Below are 23637 nucleotides of genomic sequence, written 5' to 3'. Positions count from 1 at the left end.
GTATCCTTTCTTTCTTTCTTTTTTTTTTTTTTTTTGGACAGAGTCTTGCTCTGTCGCCCAGGATGGAGGGCAGTGGTGCTATCTCGACTCACTGCAAGCCCCTCCTCCCGGGTTCATGCCATTCTCCTGCCTCAGTCTCCCGAGTAGCTGGGACTACAGGCGCCCACCACCATGCCTGGCTAATTTTTTGTATTTTTAGTAGAGACGGGGTTTCACTGTGTTAGCCAGGATGGTCTCGATCTCTTGACCCCATGATCTGCCCGCCTCGGCCTCCTAAAGTGCTGGGATTACAGGCGTGAGCCACTGCGCCCAGTGGCAAAACCCAGTCTCTATTAAAAACACAAAAAAATTAGCCGGGTGTGGTGGGGCGCACCTGTAATTCCAGCTACTCGGGAGGCCGAGGCATGAGAATCGCTTGAACCTGGGAGGTAGAGGTTGCAGTGAGCTGAGATCGTGCCACTGCACTCCAGCCTGGGGTGGGGAGGGAAAAAAAAGCAATGCAGAAGTCCAGGATCTTAACTTCTTTTCAACCCTCCATTCATCTTTGCTACATTGTTTTATGTCATGTAAGTATCCTTTCTTTATCTTCCTTCCTTACTATAAAAATGGAGAAAATATATTCCAAAGCATGCAATGTGGGGTTAAAATGGTAACTTTGAAGATCTGTCAGATCTTTAATTCTCTGGCGCGTACGCACGCATGTGTGTTTGTGTGTGTGTATGTGTGTATTTCCTAGGATGGCCATAACAAAGTACCACAAACTGAGTGAGTTAAAGAGAAATGTATTGTCTCACAGTTCTGGAGACCAGAAGTCTGAAATCAAGATGATGGCAATGTTGATTCCTTCTGAGGGCTGTGAGGGAAGGATCTGTTCTAAGTCTCTCTTGGCTTTTAAATGGCCGTCTTCTCCTTGTGTCTCTTGTCATCACCCTCCCTCTGTTTGTGTCTGTCTCTGTATCTAAATTTCTCCCATTTTAGAAGACCACCAGTCATATTGAAACAGTTTCCGCCCTAATGACCTCATTTTAATTTATCTCTGTAAAGACTGTATCTGAATTAGGACTTCAAATATATATATATTTTGAGACGGAGTCTAGCTCTGTCACCCAGGCTGGAGTGCAGTGGCACAGTCTCAGCTCACTGCAACCTCCACTCAACCACAGGTTCAAGTGATTCTCCTGCCTCAGCCTCCTGAGTAGCTGGGATTACAGGCACCTGCCACCAAGCCCAGCTAATTTTTGTATTTTTAGTAGAGACGGGTTTTCACTGTGTTGGCCAGCGTGGTCTTGAACTGCTGACCTTGTGATCCACCTGCCTCGGCCTCCCAAAGTGCTGGGAGGCACAATTCAACCTATAACAGCCTTTTTGTGTGTGTGTGTGTGTGTGTGTGTCTATGCTCATGTGTCTGAGAACTATGGTGATGCTTGTAGTTAAAACACCGCTGGTCACATCTTCCAGGTTGGGAGGCCACAGAGGGAGTAGACCCGCAGCCTGGAGAATGGGGAGGGGTGGAGGTCAGAATGCTGCCCTTGGAGGCTGCTTGCCCCATGCCTGTCTTAAGCTCCTCTTTTTTCCCTGCCACCTGGGGGGTAGGGCAGGCCTTCAGGGTTTAATGAGTGCACCTTCTGTGTGATTTGAAGGGACGTCAGGAGGCAGAGAGGCCTGGTGGGGAGCTAATGGGTTTGGCCCTGGCATTAGTAGCACGGCTGAGTCCTGGCCCCACTGCTGCCTAGCTGCAGGTCCTGGGGTACAGCAACTGCTCACCTCTGCGCCTCAGCGCCATGTCAGTAAATGGAGATAATAATCTGGGATTACCGTGAAGAGTAAATGTTCCCATGAGAGGTGTTCAGTACCGTGCATAGCATAGAACAAATGACTCTTCTGTTCCTTTAGTGTCTGATTCTTTCTGTTGGAAATAGGCATAATGCTTTCATCTATTTGCATAGCACCTTACAATGTATAGCTCTGTGAGAAAAGGTAGATGGTTTTATCCCATTGTTCAGAAGAGGTAACTGAGACAGAGAGATCCTGGATCACATGACAGACAAGTGGCGGTTCCAGAAGTGAGCTTCAGGTCTTTTCATGCTCGGTCTGGCTTCCTATGGAAAAAAAAAAAAAATAGAACAACAAGGTAGATAAGAAGACACCACTTTATTTGTACAAAGCAGGAAGAATTTGAAGACTTACTTAAAAATTATTTTTTGAATAGAAATACATTCACATGGTTCAATTATAAATCTGTATGGAAACACTTTCCTGTACAGCTCTAACCCAGGTCAAGGTTTTTTGTACCAATTGAACCTAGACCAAGATAGACTATTTCCCACTTCCCAGCTTCCCTGTGCCCCATCCAGTCCATGACTACAGAGGGAGAGTCTTGTTCCCACCCTGCCCTCCCTTCCTTTCACACCCCTCCTCCCTGTAGGCAGTCCCTGTTGTGTCCTGTGTACCCTCCCACACTTTCTTAACTGGCCATCCAGTGTTGCTTTATGTAGATACAAATGCTTATTTTTCTTTCCTGCCCTTTCTTACATAAAAGATGGAATACTATATGCTTCTTCTGTACCTGGCTTTTTTCCCCAACAAATAATGTATCCTAGATAATCATTTCATATCAGTATGTAGAGAGCATCATCAACTTTCTAAAAATTTGTTTTGAGGTATAGTGCATGCAGCCAAGTGCCCATGTTGATGAATTTTTACATATGTACACACCCATGCAGCTCTAGCCTAGATCAAGATATAGCACCCCAGCTTCCTCCTGCCCCTCCCAGTCAGCACCCCTCCTAAAGTAACCACTGTTCTGATTCATAAATCCCCTGGTGACAGTTTTCCCTGTTCTTGATTTCATTTTTCTCATTTTTAAATCGCTCTATTGCTTACATAAGTATTTTTTAAATTGTTGCTGGGTCAGCATAACCTGGAGGTGTGGTTAAATACAGATTTCTACTTTAAGTTTCTGAGCCAGTAGGCCTGGGGCAGGGCCCAAGAATGTGCGTTTCTAAGCTCACAGGTGTTACTGATGCTATTGGCCCATGGCCACATGTTGAGTAACCCTGGTGTATCATAACTGTATCTAGCAGTTCCCTATAGATAAAACAACATGGGTTGTTTCCATTCATTTACCGTTAAAAACAGTGCTGTGGTGTCTAACCTTGTACACATGTCATTTTGACTGTAGCAGGTACCAGCTGCAGGATAAATTTCCAGAAGTAGAATTGCTGCATCAAAGGATTGATGCGTTTGTAATCTCAATAGAAATTGCCAAATTGCCCTCCAAAGAGGTGGTACCGTTTTACATTCCTGCTGGCAGTGTGTAAGAAAGAGTCTGTTTCCCCACAGCCTGAGCAAGAATCTATTGTCAAGCTTTGGATTTTTGCCAATCTGATAGGTATGAAATGGTATCTCAGTGTAGTTTTAATTTGCATATCTCTTCTGTGTAAGGCTGAGCATTTTTTTAAATGTATAAGGATCATCTTTTCTATGTTTCTTTTTTCTGTGGCTTGTCTGTTTATATCCTTTGTTCATTTCTACTCGATTTTTTAAAATCCTTTTATTGTCAAATTATAGCAACTTACTACCTATTAGCAAGATTAGCCCTTTGTCTCTGATCTGAATTGTAAATATTTTCCCCAGGTGATCATTTGCCTCTGGCTTTTGTTTGTGGTGATGTTTCCGTATCTAATTCTGGATTTATATATAGTGTAAAAGACTCGAAATAATATGAAAACAGAGTTGGCTCTTAGCACAGAAACCAACAGAAGAAAATTTTACAAATCCAGATTTGCAGGGCTTCGGAAAGAAACTGGGAGTACAGTGATGCTCTTTAAACAACTAGCTTTCAGACAAAAGAAGAAGCTTCTAGGACAGATGCTTGCCCCCGCTCAGAGGAGTTCTCAGAAGCAGATGGGATGGCAGTAGTAAGTGGACACCAGCTCAGGTTGTGCAGAGGAGGTCAGAGACCGCACAGTGGGATCCAGACAGGATTGGGAAATGTAAAGGCAGGCAGGAGAAGCCGCTTGCAGGTGACCTCAGAAGGAAACAGGAAAATATCTATTAGTCATAGGAAGCGGAGCAGGAGGTCAAGCAGAATGTGACTCCCCAAAAGGGACAGCTGCCCACAGAGATTGTCAAAACAGCTAAGATTCTGACTGTTTCAGGTCTCCCTTTAAACTGTAATCAAAGATAAGCAAAGCGAGTGTCACTTTTGGTAGGAGGTGGGATAACCCACTACGGTGGGAAGGTCATCATTGAAGGTGCTTTTTACCAAAGCTAGATTAATTCCTACACTAGAGCATATTGGCATACTCCATCGGGTTATATAGGAAGAAGGCTCATCGAGTATTGGTGTTGGAAAGGTATCAGGGGTCAGGAAGGTTGGAGGTTACACATCTGTGGTCTGTAGTCAGAGTTGGCCCACAGATGTGTTTTCTTTGGCCAGTCTGGTGTTGGCCCATACAGTGTTTTTAAAAATTTCGAATTAGTCACCAGCATTTTAAAATCAGATGATTCCACATAAAGATTTTTCTTTGCTTTTGAAATATTGGGACTCCAGCCACTGGGTTGCACCTCTCCCGTAGCCACAGTGACTGAGATACAGCTTCGCCACTGCCTCCCTCACCCCTGCGGGACACAGTGTGGGATGTGCCCCCCCTCTCTAGTGTGTCCCTGACACCGAGGCTGCCTGTTGCTACCGTTTATCTCAGTTTTAATGTGTATTTATTTAGTAAGGTTAAAAGGTCAGTGGATATCTCTTAAACTTGTTTCTCTCAAAGTGGAGATGTGAAACATAGACCAAGAGGGTGATGTGTTTAAAGGAAAACAGTGTAAAGCATATTTCTCTGTGGAAGTGAAGAATATGACCTGCTTGATGCAGTGGGCCTCTGTATTGAAAGCAGCTATCTTAAGACACCTGGACCACCTGGCTCATTTGTGCTCCCCCTGCGCCCTTGTAGGCATTTTGTTTTGGTCTAAAATCAGAGTCACCTGTCTGGCCTCATAGGCCAGAGATGTGCTGGACTTATTCTTCTAAAAAAATATAATAGATTATTGCCAAACGATTGCTGTTCTTTTTGAGAGCTCATGCACGACAGGGGCAGTCTATGAGAAGTGGGAGCTCTAACCTGGGTCGTGTGAGGATATTTATTTATTTGTTTGTGATGGAGTGTTGCTCTGTCGCCCAGGCTGGAGTGCAGTGGCACAATCTCAGCTCACTGCAAGCTCTACCTGCCGGGTTCATGCCATTCTCCTGCCTCAGCCTTCTGGGTAGCTGGGACTACAGGCACCCGCCACCATACCTGGCTAAATTTTTTTTTTTTTTTGTATTTTTAGTAGAGACAGAGTTTTACCGTGTTAGCCAGGATGGTCTCGATCTCCTGACCTCGTGATCCGCCTGCCTTGGCCTCCCAAAGTGCTGGGATTACAGGCGTAAACCACTGCGCCCGGTCTTGTGTGAGGATTTTTGTAAGAATTAGTGAGCAACCAAAATTTAAAAAGAAAAAAAAAATCAAAAACAACAGTTTGTTTATAGGCACCCAGAAGAGGACAAAGGTCCAACCTCTGTAGCTCTATGAAAACAGAAAGCGCCAAGCCAACTTATTACTACTTTTGCACCAACCTAATACTTTCCTCCTCTGATCAAAAGTAGGAAGATAGGGCTGGGTGTGGTGGCTCACACCTGTAATCCCAGCACTTTAGGAGGCCAAGGCAGGTGGATCACCTTAGGTCAGGAGTTCAAGACCAGCCTGGCCAACATGGCAAAACCTCATCTCTACTAAAAATACAAAAAAAATTTGCTGGATGTGGTGGCCCACGCCTGTAATCCCAGCTACTTGGGAGGCTGAGGCAAGAGAATTGCTTGAACCCAGGAGGTTGTGGTGAGCCGAGATTGTGCCATTACACTCCAGCCTGGGTGACAGAGCGAGACTGTCTCGAAAAACAAAACAAAAAGTAGGAAGATAGCAGGTAAGGAGGGAAGCCATGGAGATAATTTCTGCAAATTAGAATATAGTTTTGAGTATTTGTGTGTGAAGCTGTTCCTTATGATAGTAGGAATAAGAGGTCAGAGGAATGGCATGTTACCAGAAATGGAGCGGTGATGGAGTGGAATGGGGGGCTGTGTTGACCTTGAGGTGGCATTTGGTGGCTGGGTTCTAGGAATGAGGAAACCCAAGAAACAGACTGTGTCCCTTAACTCTGTGAACTCCTTCCTCATTCACTTTCCTTGTTCATCTCATGAGATAGTTACGATGATTGAATCAATCTGCATAGCCAGCGTGTTAGCTGGTTCTTTTGATTCCGTCACGGAGTCTACCCGACACACATGTCTTCTGCCATTGCTCCACCTGGAATTCCTGCGGGCGCCTCCTGACTGCTCTTCCAGCCTTGCCGCTCTAACCCGTTCTCCCTGTGGCAGGAAGAGATTTCTGTATGAACATGTGACTAAATTCCTCTAGTAGCTTTCATTCCTTTAGGGTACAGTCCACATGTCTTGCCCTGACCTCTAAGGGGTCCTTCCTGATCTCCCACCTCTGCAGGTCTCCAACCTTCTGCTCCACACCCCCAGGCTTCAGTCCACTTCAGAGCATTGACACACCTGCATGCGGGTTTTTTCAGAGCATTGACATCCCCGGCTGTTACTGTTTTTTAAATTGTAAAATACACATAACGTAAAACTTACCGTCTTAACCATTTCTAAGTGTACAGTTCAGTACTGTTAAGTACATTCACGTTATTGTACAACCAATCTTCAGAACTCTTTTCGTCTTGCAAAACAAACCCTGTACCCATGAAACAGCACTTCCTGTTCCTCCCACTCCCAGCCCTTGGTAACCACCATTCTGCTTTCTGTCTCTAAATTTGACTAGTCTAGGTAACTCATATATGAATGGAATCATACAGTATTTGTCCTTTTGTGATTGACTTATTTAACTTAGTCTACTGTCCTCGAGGTCCATCCATGTTGCAGCATGTGTCAGAATTTCCTTTTTTTTAAAGGCTGAATCATCTTCCACTGTATATGTACAGCACATGTTGTTTATTCATTCGTCAATCCACGGACACCTGTGTCGCTTCCATCTTTTTGGCTATTGTGAATAGTGCTGTTATGGACATGGATGTACAAATATTTTACTGAAATCTGACCCCCCAATTACCCTACCACCCAGAAGTGGAATTGCTGAAATATGTGGTAATTGTATTGTTAACTTTCTGAAGAATCACTATACTGTTTTCTGCAGTGGCTGTACCATTTTACACTCCCACCAACAATGTACAAAGTTTCCAGTTTCTCCACATCCTCACCAATACTTGTTGTTTTCTGTTTTTTATTTTACTTTATTTATTTATTTATTTATTTTTCTTCATTGTAGCCATCCTAATGGGTGTGAGGAGATAACCTTGTTGTGGTTTTGATTTGCATTGCCCTAATGAGTGGTGTTGAGTATCTTTCATGTCTTTATTGGCCATTTGTATTTCTTCTTTGGATAAATGTCTCTTCAAGAACTTTGTCCCTTTTAGAATCAGGTTGTTTGGTTTTTGTTGTTGAGTTACAGTTCTTTGGCTGCTGGTGTTTAAGTGTACGAGGATTTGGTGTGTACCCGCTAAGCTCCAAGAGGGCAGGGGCTGTGCCCACCTTGCTCACTGCCGTCTCCCAGCACCCAGCATGGAGCCCTGTGCATGGTTTGTCAGCCAATGAGGATACGTGTGTGCAGCTCTCAACAGCAAAGGAACACGAGTCTGTGTTTATTTCTACATTCATTCTAGTTTCAACAAGGATTTCAGACTATGGTCACATCTCTTTGGAACCCTACTATTTGGGATCAAGAATAGCAGGTGACCCTCTTAAAGGGCTTTAAAATAGCTAATCTAAGGTCTTGTCAGGTACTGTTTCACTGATTTTTGGACTGTGCTTGTTTGGTTGAGTATAAATCCCATTTTACCTAATAAGGATGATCTTGATGATGAAACCGTGTTTAGTGATTTTATAATTTCAAAATATGCAGCCACCTAATCGATCTCTTTATGAAGAAGGCAAGGAAAATGTAATCCTGGCGTCACACGTGGTAGAGCAGAGGCAGGGCCATGAGTCTCCTCTCCCTCATCTTCATGTCTTCTCCTCGGGTCTTCGGTGCCTGACTCCCCGTCCTGGATCCCAGCCCTTCAGTCCTCAGTGGCATAGGCTTATCAGCTCTCTCTCACTGACAGCCCTCCTTCTCCCTTCCTTTCTCTTCTCCTGCCTTGATTCATGCCCTGTGGCTTCTTACCTGGATCACAGGAACAGCTTTCTAACTGGTGTCCTTACCTCTGGGCATGTTCACTGCTGCCAGAGTAAATGTTCCAGAACGCAAATGTCATCATTTTCCTGTTTAATTTGAATTCTTCGATGTTTCCACGTTGCCTTCAGGATAAAGTCCACACCCTTTCACATGGCATACAAGGCCATGCACAGCAGCCTGCCACTCACCATGGTGACCTCTCCTCCGCCCCCAGCACTCCAGCCACAGTCCCTTCATTCTTTGTGGATGTGGCTTTCTCTGGCTAGGATGCCCTCCGCCCCCGCAACAGCCTCCCCTGCTGGTCCCCAAGTTCCGATGCTGTCCCGTTCACCCTGACCAGTGAACAGTTGACCCACCACCTTCCCCCTAGCCAGAGCGGGGCCCTCGCCTGCTGTGGCTCACTGTGTGTGCCTCTTGGAAGTGCTGCCTGTCTGTAGTGTAATTGTACATCTGTCTGTTAGTCTCCCTGCTGCACTGTATGTTTTCCAACCAGGGGTGGTGTCTTTTATCTCCATGTTTCAACAGTTAGCCCAGTGCCTCTCACAGAAGAGGTCTTTGTGGAAAGGAAGAGGGAGAGGAAAAAGGAAAGTTTGTCTGATTTCAAAGATCATGCTCTCTCTGTCCTCGCCACCTCCTCCCACCCCCTCACCACTGCCCACCGTTACATTCCCTCAGTCTAGGGTGGCTGAGATTAGGGTGGACTCCCAGAGTGACCCAGTCAGCTTGACTTTGTTCCCTGGCCACCCTGAAACAAACTCAGCCTGGCTACCTTCTGGTAAATGCATCTCAGCAGCGAGATGACTCATGCGTGTGTGACTCAGAGCGAATGCAACACAGCTGGAGAGCAGCCATTTGCCTGGTGGAGGTGGGGGTTGCAGAGAGCAGACCAGACCCAGGCACACGGCCACCAGGCTCACAGCCCCGCAGCCTGCTGCCCACTGACTGGAGCAAGCATGCAGATTCTCCCCTGTCCACAGGCTGCAACGGCAGAGTTTCACAAGATTGCTCTACCTGGGATGCTGTCTCATTTATTACTATTAAATTGTATTTTAATAAGCTACCATTTAAACAGACTTCCTGTAAATTGTTGGCATTGTTGTAAGCAAATTATCTCGTTTGATCCTTACCATAGCCCAACAACAAAAATAATAGCAAGTATGTATATAGCACTTACTAGGTGCCAGACACTGTTCTAAGCACTTCGCATTTATTCATTTAATTCTCATAATAAACCTACTATGCAGGAAATGTTGCCCTCATTTTTCAGATGAGAAAACTGAGGTACAGAAAAGTCACACATGGAGATAGATACCCCTGGGACACATGGGACAGAGCTGCGGTACAAACTGAGGAGTCCAGCTTCTGAGTCCACCTTCAGCCCTTATGCGGTGCTTTCTTGGGAAAGCATAACTGTAGTCCCATTTTACAGGGGAGGAAATTGAGGCTCAAAGAGGTTAGTCCTTTATCCACAGTCACACAGTTAGGGAGTGATAGAGCCAGTGATGGGGATTGGTGGTCTCCAACCCTGGCTACTAACCGCTGTGCTCTGCTGCACTGACTTGGGAGATACTGTTATGACAATGTAGCCATGCACTTGGTTCTCCTTAGTCACCTTCGTTGGTGCTTCCAAGGGCTAAGACCAGAGGGTGGGTAGGAATCTGGGGCAGAAACCAGAAACCTTCTTCTGAGTCTGGGGCTATAGCAAATGGGTACCATTTGATGGCACATTTTGCTTCCCATCTCATTTCAGTTTTGGGTCCCAGAGTATTTCCTTCCCCCAGGGATGCTGATGGGACTTTTATTACCTCCACAGACAGTGAGACCGTGCACTACCACTATGGCCCTAAGGACCTGGTCACAATCTTGTTCTACATCTTCATCACCATCATCTTGCACGCTGTGGTTCAGGAGTACATTTTAGATGTAAGTGACATGTCTGGATTCTGAGATCAGAAGCTGGGGAGGTGCCTTGGGGTGGAGGACCTGGCCTTGGAGGAAACCGCAGCTCTGCACCCATTCATCCTCCAACTTGCTTGCGCTGGTTGGGTCTATTGCCTGGGCTTCCTTCACCACGCTTTGAGTTCTGTTCCCTCTCACAGCCTCCTTTAATCAGCACATGGAACGGCAGTATTTATTACCCAGAGAGAAAGCTGTCTGGAGATGGTCTCCCTATGGGTCTGTGGCACATGGAGTAATTGGGGATATTTTCTTTACATGTAGGCTAGAGGCATTCATCTTGCCACTTTCTCAAAATGCTTGCCTTAGACCAAGCACTGTATGCACACAGTAGGCTTACACCAAATACCTTGGATTATGGCCAGCTGCAAACTTCTAAGGATGTTCAACCCTTTTGTGGGGAGAAAACAGGAGTTTGAAACCTGCCCAGTATGGATACCTTTGTATATTAATATGAGGGGTTTTCTTTATTCTTTAGAAAATCAGCAAACGGCTTCATCTCTCCAAGGTCAAACACAGCAAGTTCAATGAATCTGGACAGCTGGTCGTCTTTCATTTCACCTCGGTGATTTGGTGCTTCTACGTGGTGGTGACGGTGAGCCATTCTCAGGACGGCTGAAGTGGGAGAGCTCAGACCAAGGGGCACTTCCGGCTCTGGGATTGCTGATCAAATGACTGCAGAGGACGCCTTGCTCTTTTTCTTTTTCTGTTAAGGGGAACAAGTTTCTTAGAACCTTCTTAGCTTCTTAGAAATGAAACTATGTTTGCATTCTCGTGGTATTGCAGAGAGATGCCATTTTATAGCTGGAGAGAGTCATCTTGGCCAACAGTCACCACTTGTTATAATCATTATGCAATACTGCAGTAATGATACCGTGTACCTACATTAACACTGTATTGTTTTACAAGGCCCTTCTACAAACACGGTCCCATAAGATATGTTTGATGTTCATTCTGATACCCGTGTTACAGATTGAAGAGTTCCAAGCTCAAATTTTGCAGTATGCCTTTGGGTCTGTGGTTTTGAAGCAGCAAGGATAGTTTGGACTTGGACGTAGAGTTCCAAGCCCAGCTTACTCTCTGTTTTACTACCTTGGCCTTCTATAAACGAGGCCAGCCTCACTCTCTCAGCTCATCAAATCCTGTGAGAGTCAATGCCGTTGCAACAGATGCCCGCAGGACCGGACAATTTCCCCTCCTTTCTACGTAAACGGACTCTTATTTCAAGCAACCTTTGATACAGCAAAATTCCCTCATAGAAAGGAATGCGGATGGTCCTTTGGAGTTTGCTGTAACAAGACCTTGCCTGTCCTGCTAGGAAGTGTTGAGTTAGTGCCCACCACCACCTGGAGCTCCACCTTTCTGTAACCTGGGCCCCTGAGGAATCCATGCCTGGGTCTTGGAAAATTCAGCAACCCTGTGACCTCTTTAAGATTTCCTTCCTGGCCTTCCACAGATCCCTCCCTTTCTTCCTCTTTTTTCAGTGACAGTGATGGGCCCTTCCATCACAAGGAACTCTGTCTCTAGAGCTGAATGTTGAATTCCTATTCTCAAAGCTAGAGTCAACATGTCCTTTTGTACATTGTTTTTATTCCTGTTATCATTTCATCGTAGAACAGCTTTCCTAAGCAGAACGCTAGGAATTTTAAATGAGAGGCCCAAGACTTCTGTCCTCTCAAGCAAGGCTACTCTGTCACAGTCCCAGGGGCAGATTGACACTGTGTGAACAGTGCATCCCTGCTGTCGTGCCGTGCACGTAAGTCCCTAGACTTCCAGGTTTCAGACCACACCTAGTCCCTTGACGTTCCGTCCGTGCCCACCCCTGGAGGCCTAAGCTGCTTTGAAGCAGAACAGCCTCAAGATAACAACCAAAGATGCTTAACCGCTGTTCAGGAGAAGGATTGCCTCATCTCTGAGTCACTTTTACCCTTTCAACTTCACCCCCAGACATTCCACCGCAGCTGGGACACGTGGTGACCAGATTTGGAGGCTAGAGCCAAGTTGCTTAACATGCCTTCCAGGGTGTGAAATGCTCAGCAGCTCTGTCTTTGCCTCTCTCAGTTCTTCAAGGATTTGAACATGATGCTAATTAGTTTGAGAGCACATAGGCTTGTCTTGGGGAGGCACCTAACAGTCTTTTATTCTGGGGAGAGCCAGTTCCCCACTCAACATATTCAATAGGCACAGAGACCAGGGGACCACGGAAAGCTCCAGTGACCCCCAACTCCTCCTGACAGCATTTGACTCCTTGCCCTCCTCCATCGGAACCGTGCTTCCTAGAAGGAAAGTGATTGAAAAAGAAGAGAGGTAGTTCTGTAAAAGACATAAAAACAGCTTGTTTTTTTAAAAATCATATTTTTCTGTTACGATGCAAATTTTTTCACGACTCTTCTTTCTCTCACTTTCCACAGTCATTTCATCTGCAGGTCCTGCCAGCTGTACCTCCCAAACCCATTGAGACTGTCTGCCGCTCTCTGCCTGCACCACCACCCCTAGTCTAGTGACCCTTGACCAGGGGAGATTTGGGCCTATAGGGGACATTTGGCAATATGCTACCGGTGTCTAGTGGGTGGAGGCCAGGGATGCTACGATACAGCCTTTAACGCACAGGACAGCCTCCACAACCGAGAATTATCTAGCCATAGTGCCAAGGTTGAGACACCTTGATCTGTGTAGTCCAAGCCACCATCTTCTCTTGCCTAGACACTGAATATCTTTTTTTCTAGGAGACTGTTTCCACTCTTGTACCCTCCTACCCCAATCCATTTTCTGCTCAGCCAGATGGATCTTTTAAAACAGAAATAAAGCCATACATTCCCATGCTTAAAAGCCCCCATCACACTTGCAGTGAAATCGTTTTTCCTCCCCACTCATGGGATCTGGGTCCTGCTGATCCTGCTGGTCTCATCTCACTGGCCACAACCCCACTTTTGTCCTGGCTGTTCTGCATCCTGGGCTTTGCGCACTGGTGGTTTCTCTGCTCAAGGGCTTCATCCTCTGCCATCCCATGGCCAACTCCTTCTTGCCATCCAAGTCTCTTCCCAGATACCATCTCCTCAGAGAATCCCCCACCAATTGGCATTTTCTGTACTGTGCCTGTTGCTGGTGCTTTTCTTGTTGGTGTATTCTCTGTCTGTTTCTCCCACTAGATTCTGAGCTGCCTGCTAGCAGGCACCGTGCTCACTGCTGTATCCCTGGTATGGTGCCTGGCGCATACTAAGTGCCCGCTAAATGTTGGCTGTAGAATGAGTGAGTAAACTGCAAATGCATCTTCTCTCTCCAGCCTTCAACATTTTTTAAGTAATGAATTGGTTGTTTTAATAAATATCATAAATGATTATTTTTTAAAAAGCGAACAATATAGAGAAGTTCAAAAAAGCAAATTCCTCCCACCAGAAATACCAGTATTATTTTGGTGTTTGACTGAAACATTTCTCTCTGCATATATAGAAGTAGAGCAGTGGGAGTGTGGCTGGACCACCAATCATTTTATGGGAATGTCAGCCTCCAACTTTTAATCTACCTTTGATCGACTACTCATTGTTCAGGGAAAAAGAAAAGAACACTCCACTGGAGAAAGCAGGATGGGTGGGCGTTTGGTCTTCCCTGTCTGACTTCCTTGCCACATCTGACTTCATATTTTAGAACCTAAAATCCACCGTAGATTTTAGAACCAAGTAGAGGGAATGTCCTTAACGCTGGTGCTTGTACCAGGACCGGTTTCTACTAACAGACTAGTTGCTTTAGGGCAGATTTTTAGTGCATAGTTGTTCTGATGGTCAAATAATATAAGGTATGTCTGAATTTATGTAACACTTGCCTGTGCTGTGTCTGAATTACGCTGTTCTTCGTGGTTGTGTTTGTTCACACACCAAAAGGAAGGCTGCTGGGGAAACAGGAGGGATCTCTCCACCTTGTTGAGGCCTTGCTTAGCTCATGGGTGAATTTTTAGAATCAAGAGACAACAAAGGATTTCAAAAGCTTCTCCAAACCATCCGCTGGGGCCTGTCAGTGGATGGGATCTGGGGTGGGTTTCAGGTGCTTGCTGGGTCACCCTCAGCCCCCTGTGGACTCAGGTGCTTTGCGTGCCTGAGCTCAGAGGGTGCCCCAGCCTCAGTCCTCCCTCAGACAGCTGCCTGGACAGAGGTCTGGAAAAGGCTGTTCTCAGAGCAGTGAGTCATTTTTCCTCTGGCTCCCCCTGCTCTCCTCCCTCCACCCCTTTCCTCCTCCAGTCCCAGTGGACTGGACATTCACAAGCAGGCAACATTTTTCTGGGGAGTTTCTTTGCTTGTTGGCTTCAAAGTTCTGACCTCTTTGTCTCTAAGTAAGAGGCCAAGCCAAGGAGCGTTCCTGTTTAAAATCATGAGATTGTCTGGGCTTTACATTGCTCTCAGTGCTGCTTTTCTTGGCGAGTCTTGTTTTGGCAAAACTTTCTCTCCCACCTCAGTTTCAGAAGTACCATTTTTCCTGCTAAGTACATTGCTGCTTCCTCTAGGAAGAGACATTGTCACCTCTCTGATGTCCCTGGAATGAGGTAGCCTAGGGCAGGAGAGCTAATGAAGGCAGGCGTGTGTGCGTGACATAGGGGGCGGGTGGGGGTGATAGAAGCAGTGTATGTGAAAGAGCTCACAACTGTCACGACCGCCACACACGCCACCACCTGAGAGCCTCGTCCACTTTATTCCTCAATCAGTGCGTGACCCAGGGAGAAGAAAGGAGGGCAGTGGTAGTGAGAAGAGATTAGAAATGAGGCCATGTAAGTTCGAGGTGAGATCATTTCCTTCTAATCCAGGTGGCCGTGACTACAGTGGTATACATGTATCCAATTGGACCTATCAGTTAGGTTGTGCTCATGGAGGCCCAAGTTTGTGGAATTAGGGCTGTGGACTCTACCTGAAAGGCATACTGACAGATCACAGGGCGTTTAGTGACTCAAAGGTGGGTGGATCAGCCCTCACTTGAAAATACAACTAAAGATCCTAATAGACAATAACCTAGAATACTTCTTACTAACCCTTGTTGGCCGAATGCTGAGCACTATAAAACCTCTGTCTGGTTTTATCCCAGTGTGAACATTTGAGGTTCTCAGCCTTCTCATCAAAGCCACCAGCTCAGTTGATTTTCTGATTTACTGAAGCAACCTAGCCTGAAGTTGTTGGACCAGAAGTTTTGTGGTCCAACTCAGATTTCAGCTGTGCTACTGAAAAATTATCTTGACTGGGCATGATGGTGCATGCCTGTAATCACAGCACTTTGGGAGGTTGAGGCAGGCGGATCACCTGAGGTCAGGAGTTCGAGACCAGCCTGGTCAACATGGTGAAACCCCATCTCTACTAAAAATACAAAAAATAGCTGGGCGTGGTGTTGTGTGCCTGTGATCCCAGCTACTTGGGAGGCTGAGGCAGGAGAATCACTTGAACCTGCAAGGCAGGGGTTGCAGTGACCCGAGATCGTGCCATTGCACTCCAGCCTGGGCAACAACAGCAAAACTCCGTATCAAACAAACAAAACAAAACAAAACAAAACTATCTTATTTCAGGAGATCCTGCCTATCTGTTTTTTCATTTTCCCATTTCTAAAATGAAGTCATCCTAATCTAATCTGCTCTGCCTTCTCTGAGTGACAAATAAGAGGCTTTTCTTCAGAAGAGAGAAATTGCACAAAACATTCATCATTTGTTCATTCAGCCAACTGGTGTTTATTGCACTCCTGTAGTGTCAGCTGACTCTTGCCTGTGGCAGATTGTTTCTTTCCGTGTTTTGTAATCTTGAATTATAAATTCATCTTTAGCAAGGTTTTATCTGTGGTAATCCTGAGCATCCTTGGATGAGGGTATGTCCCTAGGGTATCACTGGCCCACAACGCTATTCTAATTTTTTAGCTTGGTGGCCTTTGGATCACACAGGTGGTATATTTCACCTGCAAACTCAGAGTGAACCTGAGGTTGCAGATTTTTAGAATACATGATTTTGTTTTCACCTTGAGTATGGGCTGAGCAGACATCTTCATTTCCCTGTGTTGATCAGCAAACACTTTCTAGTCTTTCTTGTCTCTGAGATTGCGGCCTTTCAGAGGTCCTGATCTTATACAAGGGTCTCAGGTTCCACCTCCCAAGGCACCATCTTCTGTTCTCACATGGGCACAAAAACCCTGGCCCATGAGAAGTGCCTTCTGGGCTGCTACAGTGTCACCTTACTGCTCTGCCTTTTAGCCTCCCTCTCCCTTTGGGTCCCGGGGGATTTCCCTTGCTTACTGTGAGCTCATCAGCTCTTTGTGTTTAAAAGAATATTCATTAGATTTCCGCCAGCATTTCTAGATGTTTTGTGATGGGAGGATTTTCATGTTACCTTCCCCACCCCATATAAGGTGCTGGGCTAGATATTAGAATCCTAAAGATAGGCAAGAAAAGGCCCTAATGCGAAGGGACTTGCAAGAGTAATGGAAACAACGGACAGTAATGACACAGTGTGGTAGGTGTCAGAGTCCAGCTGCATGGTGAGGCCTACGGGGTCCTGCCATGTTTCTTATTCAGCAGGATGTGAAAAGCCAAAGTAGGCTTTTCATTTTTCCAGCGGGTGGTGATTCTAGAGTTCATTTGTGTATTCATTATAGAGGCATTTCCTGAGCGCCTGCATGCCAGGCACAGGACTAGACACTGGCACATAAACTGTCTCATTCATTTCCAACAATAACTCTGTGAGGGTGGGTATTTTTATTTTGTTTTGCAGATGAGCCAGCTGTGGCTTAGGGAGACTAATGAGCTTGCTCAGAGGAGCAAGACTAATTCGCTTGTCAGACTCATCTTCAGATGTGGGTCTTTGGACCTCAGACCATGGCCCTTCCTACTCCAGCATGACTCTTCCACAGTAAAGAAACCAGCCAAGCGCCAGGGGTCCCACACAGAGAAGTTCTCTGTTTTCACATTTCCCCTTCCTTCCTCTTTCTGTCAGGTGGGGGCTGGATGCATCCCTGACCCCTGGACCAGTCCTAGGACCCCCAGCAGGTCTCATGTTCACATCTCTAAATGGTCTCTCTTCTCACCCACTGCAGGAAGGATACTTAACAAACCCAAGAAGCCTCTGGGAGGACTACCCGCATGTGCACCTCCCGTGAGTATTCTCGTGACTCAGCCCCAGGGAGGAGCGACCGGGCCCGCTGCCTTCCTGTCCCAGCTGAGTGTGGCCAGAACACCACAGGCCCAGCTGGCCTGACGAGCAGGTCATGCCCTGAGCCTATTGTGGATGGTAGACTTGTCTGGAAGCCGCTTCTTGTCAGCATGCTTGACCAGCGAATCCCCAGATGAAATTCCATCTGTGCTGGCTCCCATCACGGAGGTGCCTCAGCTGCACGAGACAGATACAGAAGCAGATCATCTCCCTCCATAATGCCCTCTGGGCTGTCTACCTTCTTGGCGACCCCCTGACATCCGTAGAGTGTCTTCCCTTCTGGCCTGCCATGGCTGGTGCTCTGTCGGAGCCAGCGTCCTCTGCCTCATATAGTACTGCCAAGAGGGCGGTTTACCCCGAGGGCAGTACCTGGGGCCATCTCCCTCAGGAGGCCACCCTTTGCCTTTCCTGAGAACTTTATTTTTTGTCTTTTTTTTTTTTTGAGATGAAGTTTTGCTCTTGTTGCCCAGGCTGGAGTGCAATGGCACGATCTCAGCTCACTGCAACCTCCGCCTCCCAGGTTTAAGCGATTCTCCTGACTCAGCCTCCCAAGTAGCTCGGATTACAGGCATGTTGCACCACGCCCAGCTAATTTTTGTACTTTTAGTAGAGACGGGATCTCACCATGTTGGCCAGGTTGGTCTCGAACTCCTGACTTCAGGTGATCCACCTGTCTCAGCCTCCCAAAGTGCTGGGGTTACAGGCGTGAGCCACTGCACCTGGCTGCCTTTCCTGAGATCTTTAAGAGCAACAATAGCAAAGGACATAGGACTGAGTTAGAGCCTTCCCTTGCTGCTTAGAGCCGTTCGTTGTGTCAGTATATCTGTTGGTCCCCATCTCCATCAGCAGTGCTCTGTAATCAGCTCCCTCCTCAAGGCTGAAGGATTCCTCCTCCTCTGCACTCTTTTAATCACGTTTGTTTCTTTCTGTGGACTTTCCGTGTCCCTTTAAGTGGTCTTGTATGTGGAACAAGGGCACAGGCCAACAGAGAAGCCAGGGTCCCAGGCTCAGGGTGCGCTGGTCACTGGCCTTACTCCCTTGCTCCTGGACCAGCTCCTCACAGGCAGAGTCTCGGCCCATGCTTTTCCCTCGCATGCTTGGCCAGGGCCTGCAGGGACACTTTTCTCTATCCTGCCCTTGTGACTTGCCCCCTTGTCTCCAGCTTCCAGGTGAAGTTTTTCTACCTATGCCAGCTGGCCTACTGGCTGCACGCACTTCCTGAGCTATACTTCCAGAAGGTACGGAAGGTGAGTGCTCACTTCTCCCCCTTCTTGGAGGCCATTCATTCACCACTCCCTTCCTGCTATTCCCGGGGGTACCTCCCTTCCTTTCCTCCAGAAGCATGGAGTATTGGGTGGTGATAGGAATATGTTCGGGGTTGAGCAACATGCTGAGTCATCTCTTGGAGAAGTGCCATGTAGACCCCCATGAGTGTTGTCCACCAGTGTCAGTCTCTTGCCTGCCTCTTCCACCAGACCTGTGGCTTTGGAGGAAACCTAACTCTCATCTTCTAGATGTCAAAGGAGAGGTCTTTGCCATTTCCATAGTCTTTTTAAATTTTTACTTTTTATAGTTTCCTTCTGAATTATTTCCAAGAGCCCTCTTCTCCAGTCCCTGTTTCTTCTTTCTCAATCCAAACCTCGCCCTCTGACCCTAGACCCAAGGCTGCTGGAATTTGGGAATGGACCTGAATGCCTTTGAATTTCAGCAGCCTGATGCAGTGGGACTGTGGGACTCGTGGGACATGGGACTGTGTTAAAGCAGCCCAGAGAAGCCTGGCCTTCTCTCAACTCCCTGCACTTTTCCCCCTTCCCTGAGTCTTCAGTTTAGGGAATTAGCAAATTTACCATCTGCTTCTCTCGTTTCCAGGAGGAAATTCCCCGCCAGCTCCAGTATATTTGCCTGTACCTGGTGCACATAGCTGGAGCATACCTCTTAAAGTGAGTGAGACCATGGAGCCAGCCAGAGTTCCTTGCCCTTTTATGTCCATGCATCTGTCCACACAATCATATAATTATCAGGCATTTGTTGACACCCTCTGTGTGCCTAGCACCATGCTAAGACTTGACAATACAAAGATGGTAATGGAAGATTCTTTATCTTCAGTGGTTCATTCTTAGTCTGAAGAGAGAGTTATAGACATAGGTAAGGAGAGTTTAGAATGATGAGCACCATAACACAGTATGTATCATCTGCTCTGCAACCCAGAAGAAGACCCTCAACAGAGAGAGCCAGGAAGACTTCCAATGGATGTTGGCCTTTGAACTATGGCTTTGCAGCTTGAAGGCCTCCCAAAGCTGGGCTCTTGCCTCACAGTGTCCAGTGTAAACACTGCTAAAGCTCGTAGCCCTGGAATTCTTTTCCCTTTGGTTTATAATGACTTGGAGAGTAGGTCTCTCTTGGTTGATCTAGAGGCAGAAAGAGTTGCTATAATGTCAGTTCTTGAGAGCCTCTTTTATGAAAAGAGTTCTATTGATGGTAATAAGCTGTGTCATTGATAATTTGGGCTTTTGCTGAGTGTTATCCATGCAGTAAAAGAGAGCACCCCACACTTTCTCTGAGCTGGCACTTACAGAGCTCACTGTGTGTAACTTTCTGCCAAGGTGCCTGGAAATCCCGAGGTGCATTGGACTAGGTCCTTGCAGCAGGCATCCTGGGCAAATGACTGACTTGGATTAGTGAGATTCAGGCGGGGAGGGAGCTCTCGAACTCTGTCTCCTGTCTCTGGTGGCCTGTAGCAGCATCAGTTCATGGATGGGTCTTTGAGGGCCGAAGGCTGTGGGGTGATGCCAACTCTGCCCTTGTGTTGGATGCTCATGTGTCACATGCATAACGGGTCTAAGAAGCCAGTCTGCACTGTCACCGTAGCAGTGGTGAGGACCGGGGAGAATGTACGAGCAGGACCACACAGAAGGAGCACTTCCTGCTTCTGCATGTATCTCGGAGCTGTGAAGACTTGGATAATGGAAAGTCAGACAACAGGAACACTTCATATTCCTATACTCAGAGCTCAGCAAATGTGTTCTGAGTACCTTTTATGTGCTTGGTTCCAGCCAAGGTGATGAGTGCAAGGTGCTAAGTACTGTGAAGGGCCTATGCCAGATTTGCTGTGGGAGCAGGCAAGGGAATCTGACCGAGACAGGACAGCTGAACAGCCAGCGGGTCTGTATTAGGAAAAACGTCTTAAAGGTGTGACAGCTAAACTGAATCCTAAAGGATGGAGCAGAGCCAGCCAGGGAACGTGGGAGTGGAAAGCAGAGTTCAGCCAGGCACAGGGGACAGCCTGAGCCAAGATGCAATGGCTTCTGCCCCACAAGCATCTCGGAGGGAATGTAAGGCTAGTCTTTTTCCCCCTCAGCCTGAGCCGCCTGGGCCTGATCTTGCTGCTGCTGCAGTACTCAACTGAGTTCCTCTTCCACACGGCTCGACTCTTCTACTTTGCAGATGAAAACAACGAGAAACTGTAAGTGGGGCTGCTGCAGGCTGGCCTGCTTAGAGGCCTGGGCAGGGGTTCCCGCTGAGTGCACCTCAGGGTCCCTCCCTGTGCACTGAGGGTCCCTCCCTGGGTGCACACTGCCCGCTTACCTGCAGGTGGTGCCCTCACATTATTTTTTTCTGGAACATCTGAGTTTAGAGATCTCATCCCTCAAGCACTTTCCCAGCCACCCTTGAATCCTCTTCCCACTTGGGGTGTCTTCTGGAGAAGTGGGTGAAGATTCCTTCAAGGGCGCTAAAGACTGACATCCCTCTTTTGCCTCTGTGGGCAGGTTCAGTGCCTGGGCTGCTGTTTTTGGGGTCACCCGCCTCTTCATCCTCACCCTTGCTGTGCTGGCCATTGGCTTTGGACTGGCTCGCATGGAAAACCAGGCATTTGACCCCGAGAAAGGGAACTTCAACACTTTGTTTTGCAGGTGAGTCGAGCAGAAGTCCAAGGTGATAAGCCAGGGCTTCCTGAGTACCACAAGGAGCCTCCTGAACTTGGCGCAGGCCCTGCAGAAGGTCTGGAGGCAGCAGACCCTTTCGTCTCCCACATGTTGTTATTTTTTTTGGAAATCTTTGGATATCAGGCCTGAAGGGAGAAGAGATAGCAGCCTCTGGTTCCATCCAAACCATCTTCACCCCCTGGTCCTGGCCTGCTCAGACTGCAGTCCAAATAGGAGTCCCGTACATTTGTCTGGCACTTCGTGGCACATAGAGACGTCACACTCAGTGTCTCAGTTGATATCATTGTCTTCTTCTTGCGTGTGGGGGCTTTAAAACTATGTGCTCAGTGGCCTGGCCAGTGGCCTCCTGTACCAGTGAGAAAGGCAGCGAGGAAGCCACTATTTCCCAGAGCCCCTAGGCCCAGGAGAGTGATTTGCCCAGGGTTGTTCTACTTTTAAGTGACATGTTAAATGAGAAGCCACTCTTCCAGAAATTCAGATCATTTGAATTCCACCAGTATTTGTGGAGCTTACATTAGTCTTGTTCTGTGCGATGTACGCAGAAGACACGCAGCCATGGACCCCTCCCTCGTCACGGGAGTAGCGTGATTGTAGAGCTGGCCGTACATCTGTCGCCACTTCCTTCCCATGTCCCTGGCACATGTGATGTGTGCTGGAGCAGAGACTGACTGAAGCACACACTCTTCCTGGTGATAGTGGTGGTATGCAAGAGGGCTGGCGGTGAAAGGAGCTGATGAGCCATGAGAACGGCAGGGCCCCTGGCCCTAGTTCTCCCCCGCACAACCCAGCCACAAGGCTGTGAGCCCAAGCCCCAGCCTAAGCCCACCCCCTGCCCCTCCGTAGGCTCTGCGTGCTGCTGCTGGTGTGTGCCGCCCAGGCGTGGCTCATGTGGCGCTTCATCCACTCCCAGCTTCGGCACTGGCGGGAATACTGGAATGAGCAGAGTGCAAAGCGGAGAGTCCCAGCTACACCCAGACTACCAGCCAGGCTCATCAAGAGGGAATCTGGTGAGTGCCAGGGCCCTTGGCAGAGAGTGGAGCCAGGGAAGTCTGGCTGGGATGGGTGGGAGGAGCCAAGGCACCAGGCTTCTTGGGTGCTCCCCAAACCAATCCTGCCAGCTTCTCCTTCCTGACTCCTTCCTCGGGGCTGGGGCTCCTAGCTCCCTGGTTGGCACGTGGCTGGGTGTGGGCCAAGGACAGACTGGGTGGGGCTGGCCCTAACTAGGCTGGGAGCCCTGGCCACTGTGGGGCAGGGCCGTGGCTGGGCGGGGAACTCTGGCAGGAAGCGTGTCCTCAGGGTGGCTTCTGGACCCCAGCCAGCTGCTGCTGCTGCTGCTGCCGCCGCCCATTCTCAGTGCCGGACAGTGGCCTCTGTCCTCACCTGCCCTTTTGCTCCACATCTCAGCCTGCCCCTGCCTCCCAGCTTGCTGGCTCCTCCTCTGTCTCCAAGAATGACTCACAGTGACACAGTGCTAGGTGGGGGGTAGGGGTGGGACACCCACTTCTCCTTTGGCCCCTGCATGCACTCCAGTCATCACCCACCTTCAGCAGGTCCCCAGGCCCTGCCAACCCTGCACGTTCTGCCCAGCCTGGGGGCCTGTCTGCACTGGGCGCTGCTTTCTGACTCACCTGCTTTTCTCCAGGCGGCCACCTGGTTGGCAAAGGCTTATGTGTGTTTGAACCAGACACGCGCGCAGCTGGGTGTGTCGCAGAGTCAGGCCTGGCTGGCAGGGGTGCTATGGGGCATAAGACTGCAGCCAGTACCTCTGACTTTGAGCAGGCGCACGGAGGTATTTTGAACAATAGAAAGAGCACAATTATTCTGCCAGAGGAGTGTTGGGCATCCGCGCGAGGCCTTGTTCCTACAGCCTCTCGTCCCCCTCCCTTCTGTGGCCGCTGCTCCTAGGAGTTCTTGCTGAACTGGAAATGGGCTGATGCCTTGCAGGGGCCTAAGAGGAACTGAGGACATTGAGACAGTGACAGCATCTCAGTGATTTCGGCGAGTATCTAGCCCCAGCCTCGGGCTTGGGCAGGCTGGCCTCTGTTGTTGCTGAGTTACTGTGTGTCATCCGAGGCCCTTCCTGCTAAAGCGCAGTCAGAGACCAAGCCTCCCAAACGGGGCCCTGGGGAAGACAGGACCCTCCTGGGAGCCATCTGCTGGCTTCTGTTGGCTGTGCAAGGCTGCAGCCCTGCACCCCTTTGGTGCATCCATGTGTAGCAGCCGGGCTGCCTGGACCCTTTCCTTGGCCTGGCCCCACCCTCCCCTCTCCTGCCTTAGCTGCAGCAGAAATATCAT

General features: G+C 48.1%; 2 protein-coding genes across 3 annotated transcripts in view; one reads left to right on the top strand and one right to left on the bottom strand.

The window, feature by feature from the left end:
* TRAM2 (translocation associated membrane protein 2) overlaps positions 1–23637 on the top strand; it is an 80098-nt gene that overhangs the window by 50557 nt on the left and 5904 nt on the right. For both annotated transcript variants that reach the window (XR_003118963.1, XM_025381623.1), the window contains exons 3-10: positions 10090–10199; positions 10711–10827; positions 17283–17341; positions 18561–18645; positions 19268–19338; positions 20757–20861; positions 21166–21309; positions 22186–22349. Coding sequence is in view for 1 of the 2 variants with exons in the window: in XM_025381623.1 (XP_025237408.1) it covers positions 10090–10199; positions 10711–10827; positions 17283–17341; positions 18561–18645; positions 19268–19338; positions 20757–20861; positions 21166–21309; positions 22186–22349 (855 nt within the window). In the remaining variant the exon portion in view is untranslated. The remainder of the gene's footprint in view (positions 1–10089; positions 10200–10710; positions 10828–17282; positions 17342–18560; positions 18646–19267; positions 19339–20756; positions 20862–21165; positions 21310–22185; positions 22350–23637) is intronic.
* EFHC1 (EF-hand domain containing 1) overlaps positions 3820–23637 on the bottom strand; it is a 104513-nt gene continuing 84695 nt past the window's right edge. The window contains exon 11 of the mRNA XM_025381621.1: positions 3820–4030. Coding sequence (XP_025237406.1) covers positions 3956–4030 — 75 coding nt within the window. The 3' untranslated portion in view covers positions 3820–3955. The remainder of the gene's footprint in view (positions 4031–23637) is intronic.

Source organism: Theropithecus gelada, chromosome 4 (genome assembly GCF_003255815.1).
Source record: "Theropithecus gelada isolate Dixy chromosome 4, Tgel_1.0, whole genome shotgun sequence".
Classification (NCBI taxonomy): Eukaryota; Metazoa; Chordata; class Mammalia; order Primates; family Cercopithecidae; genus Theropithecus; species Theropithecus gelada.
Note: the sequence above shows the minus strand (reverse complement) of the source record. Positions and strands in the feature narration are given on the sequence as shown.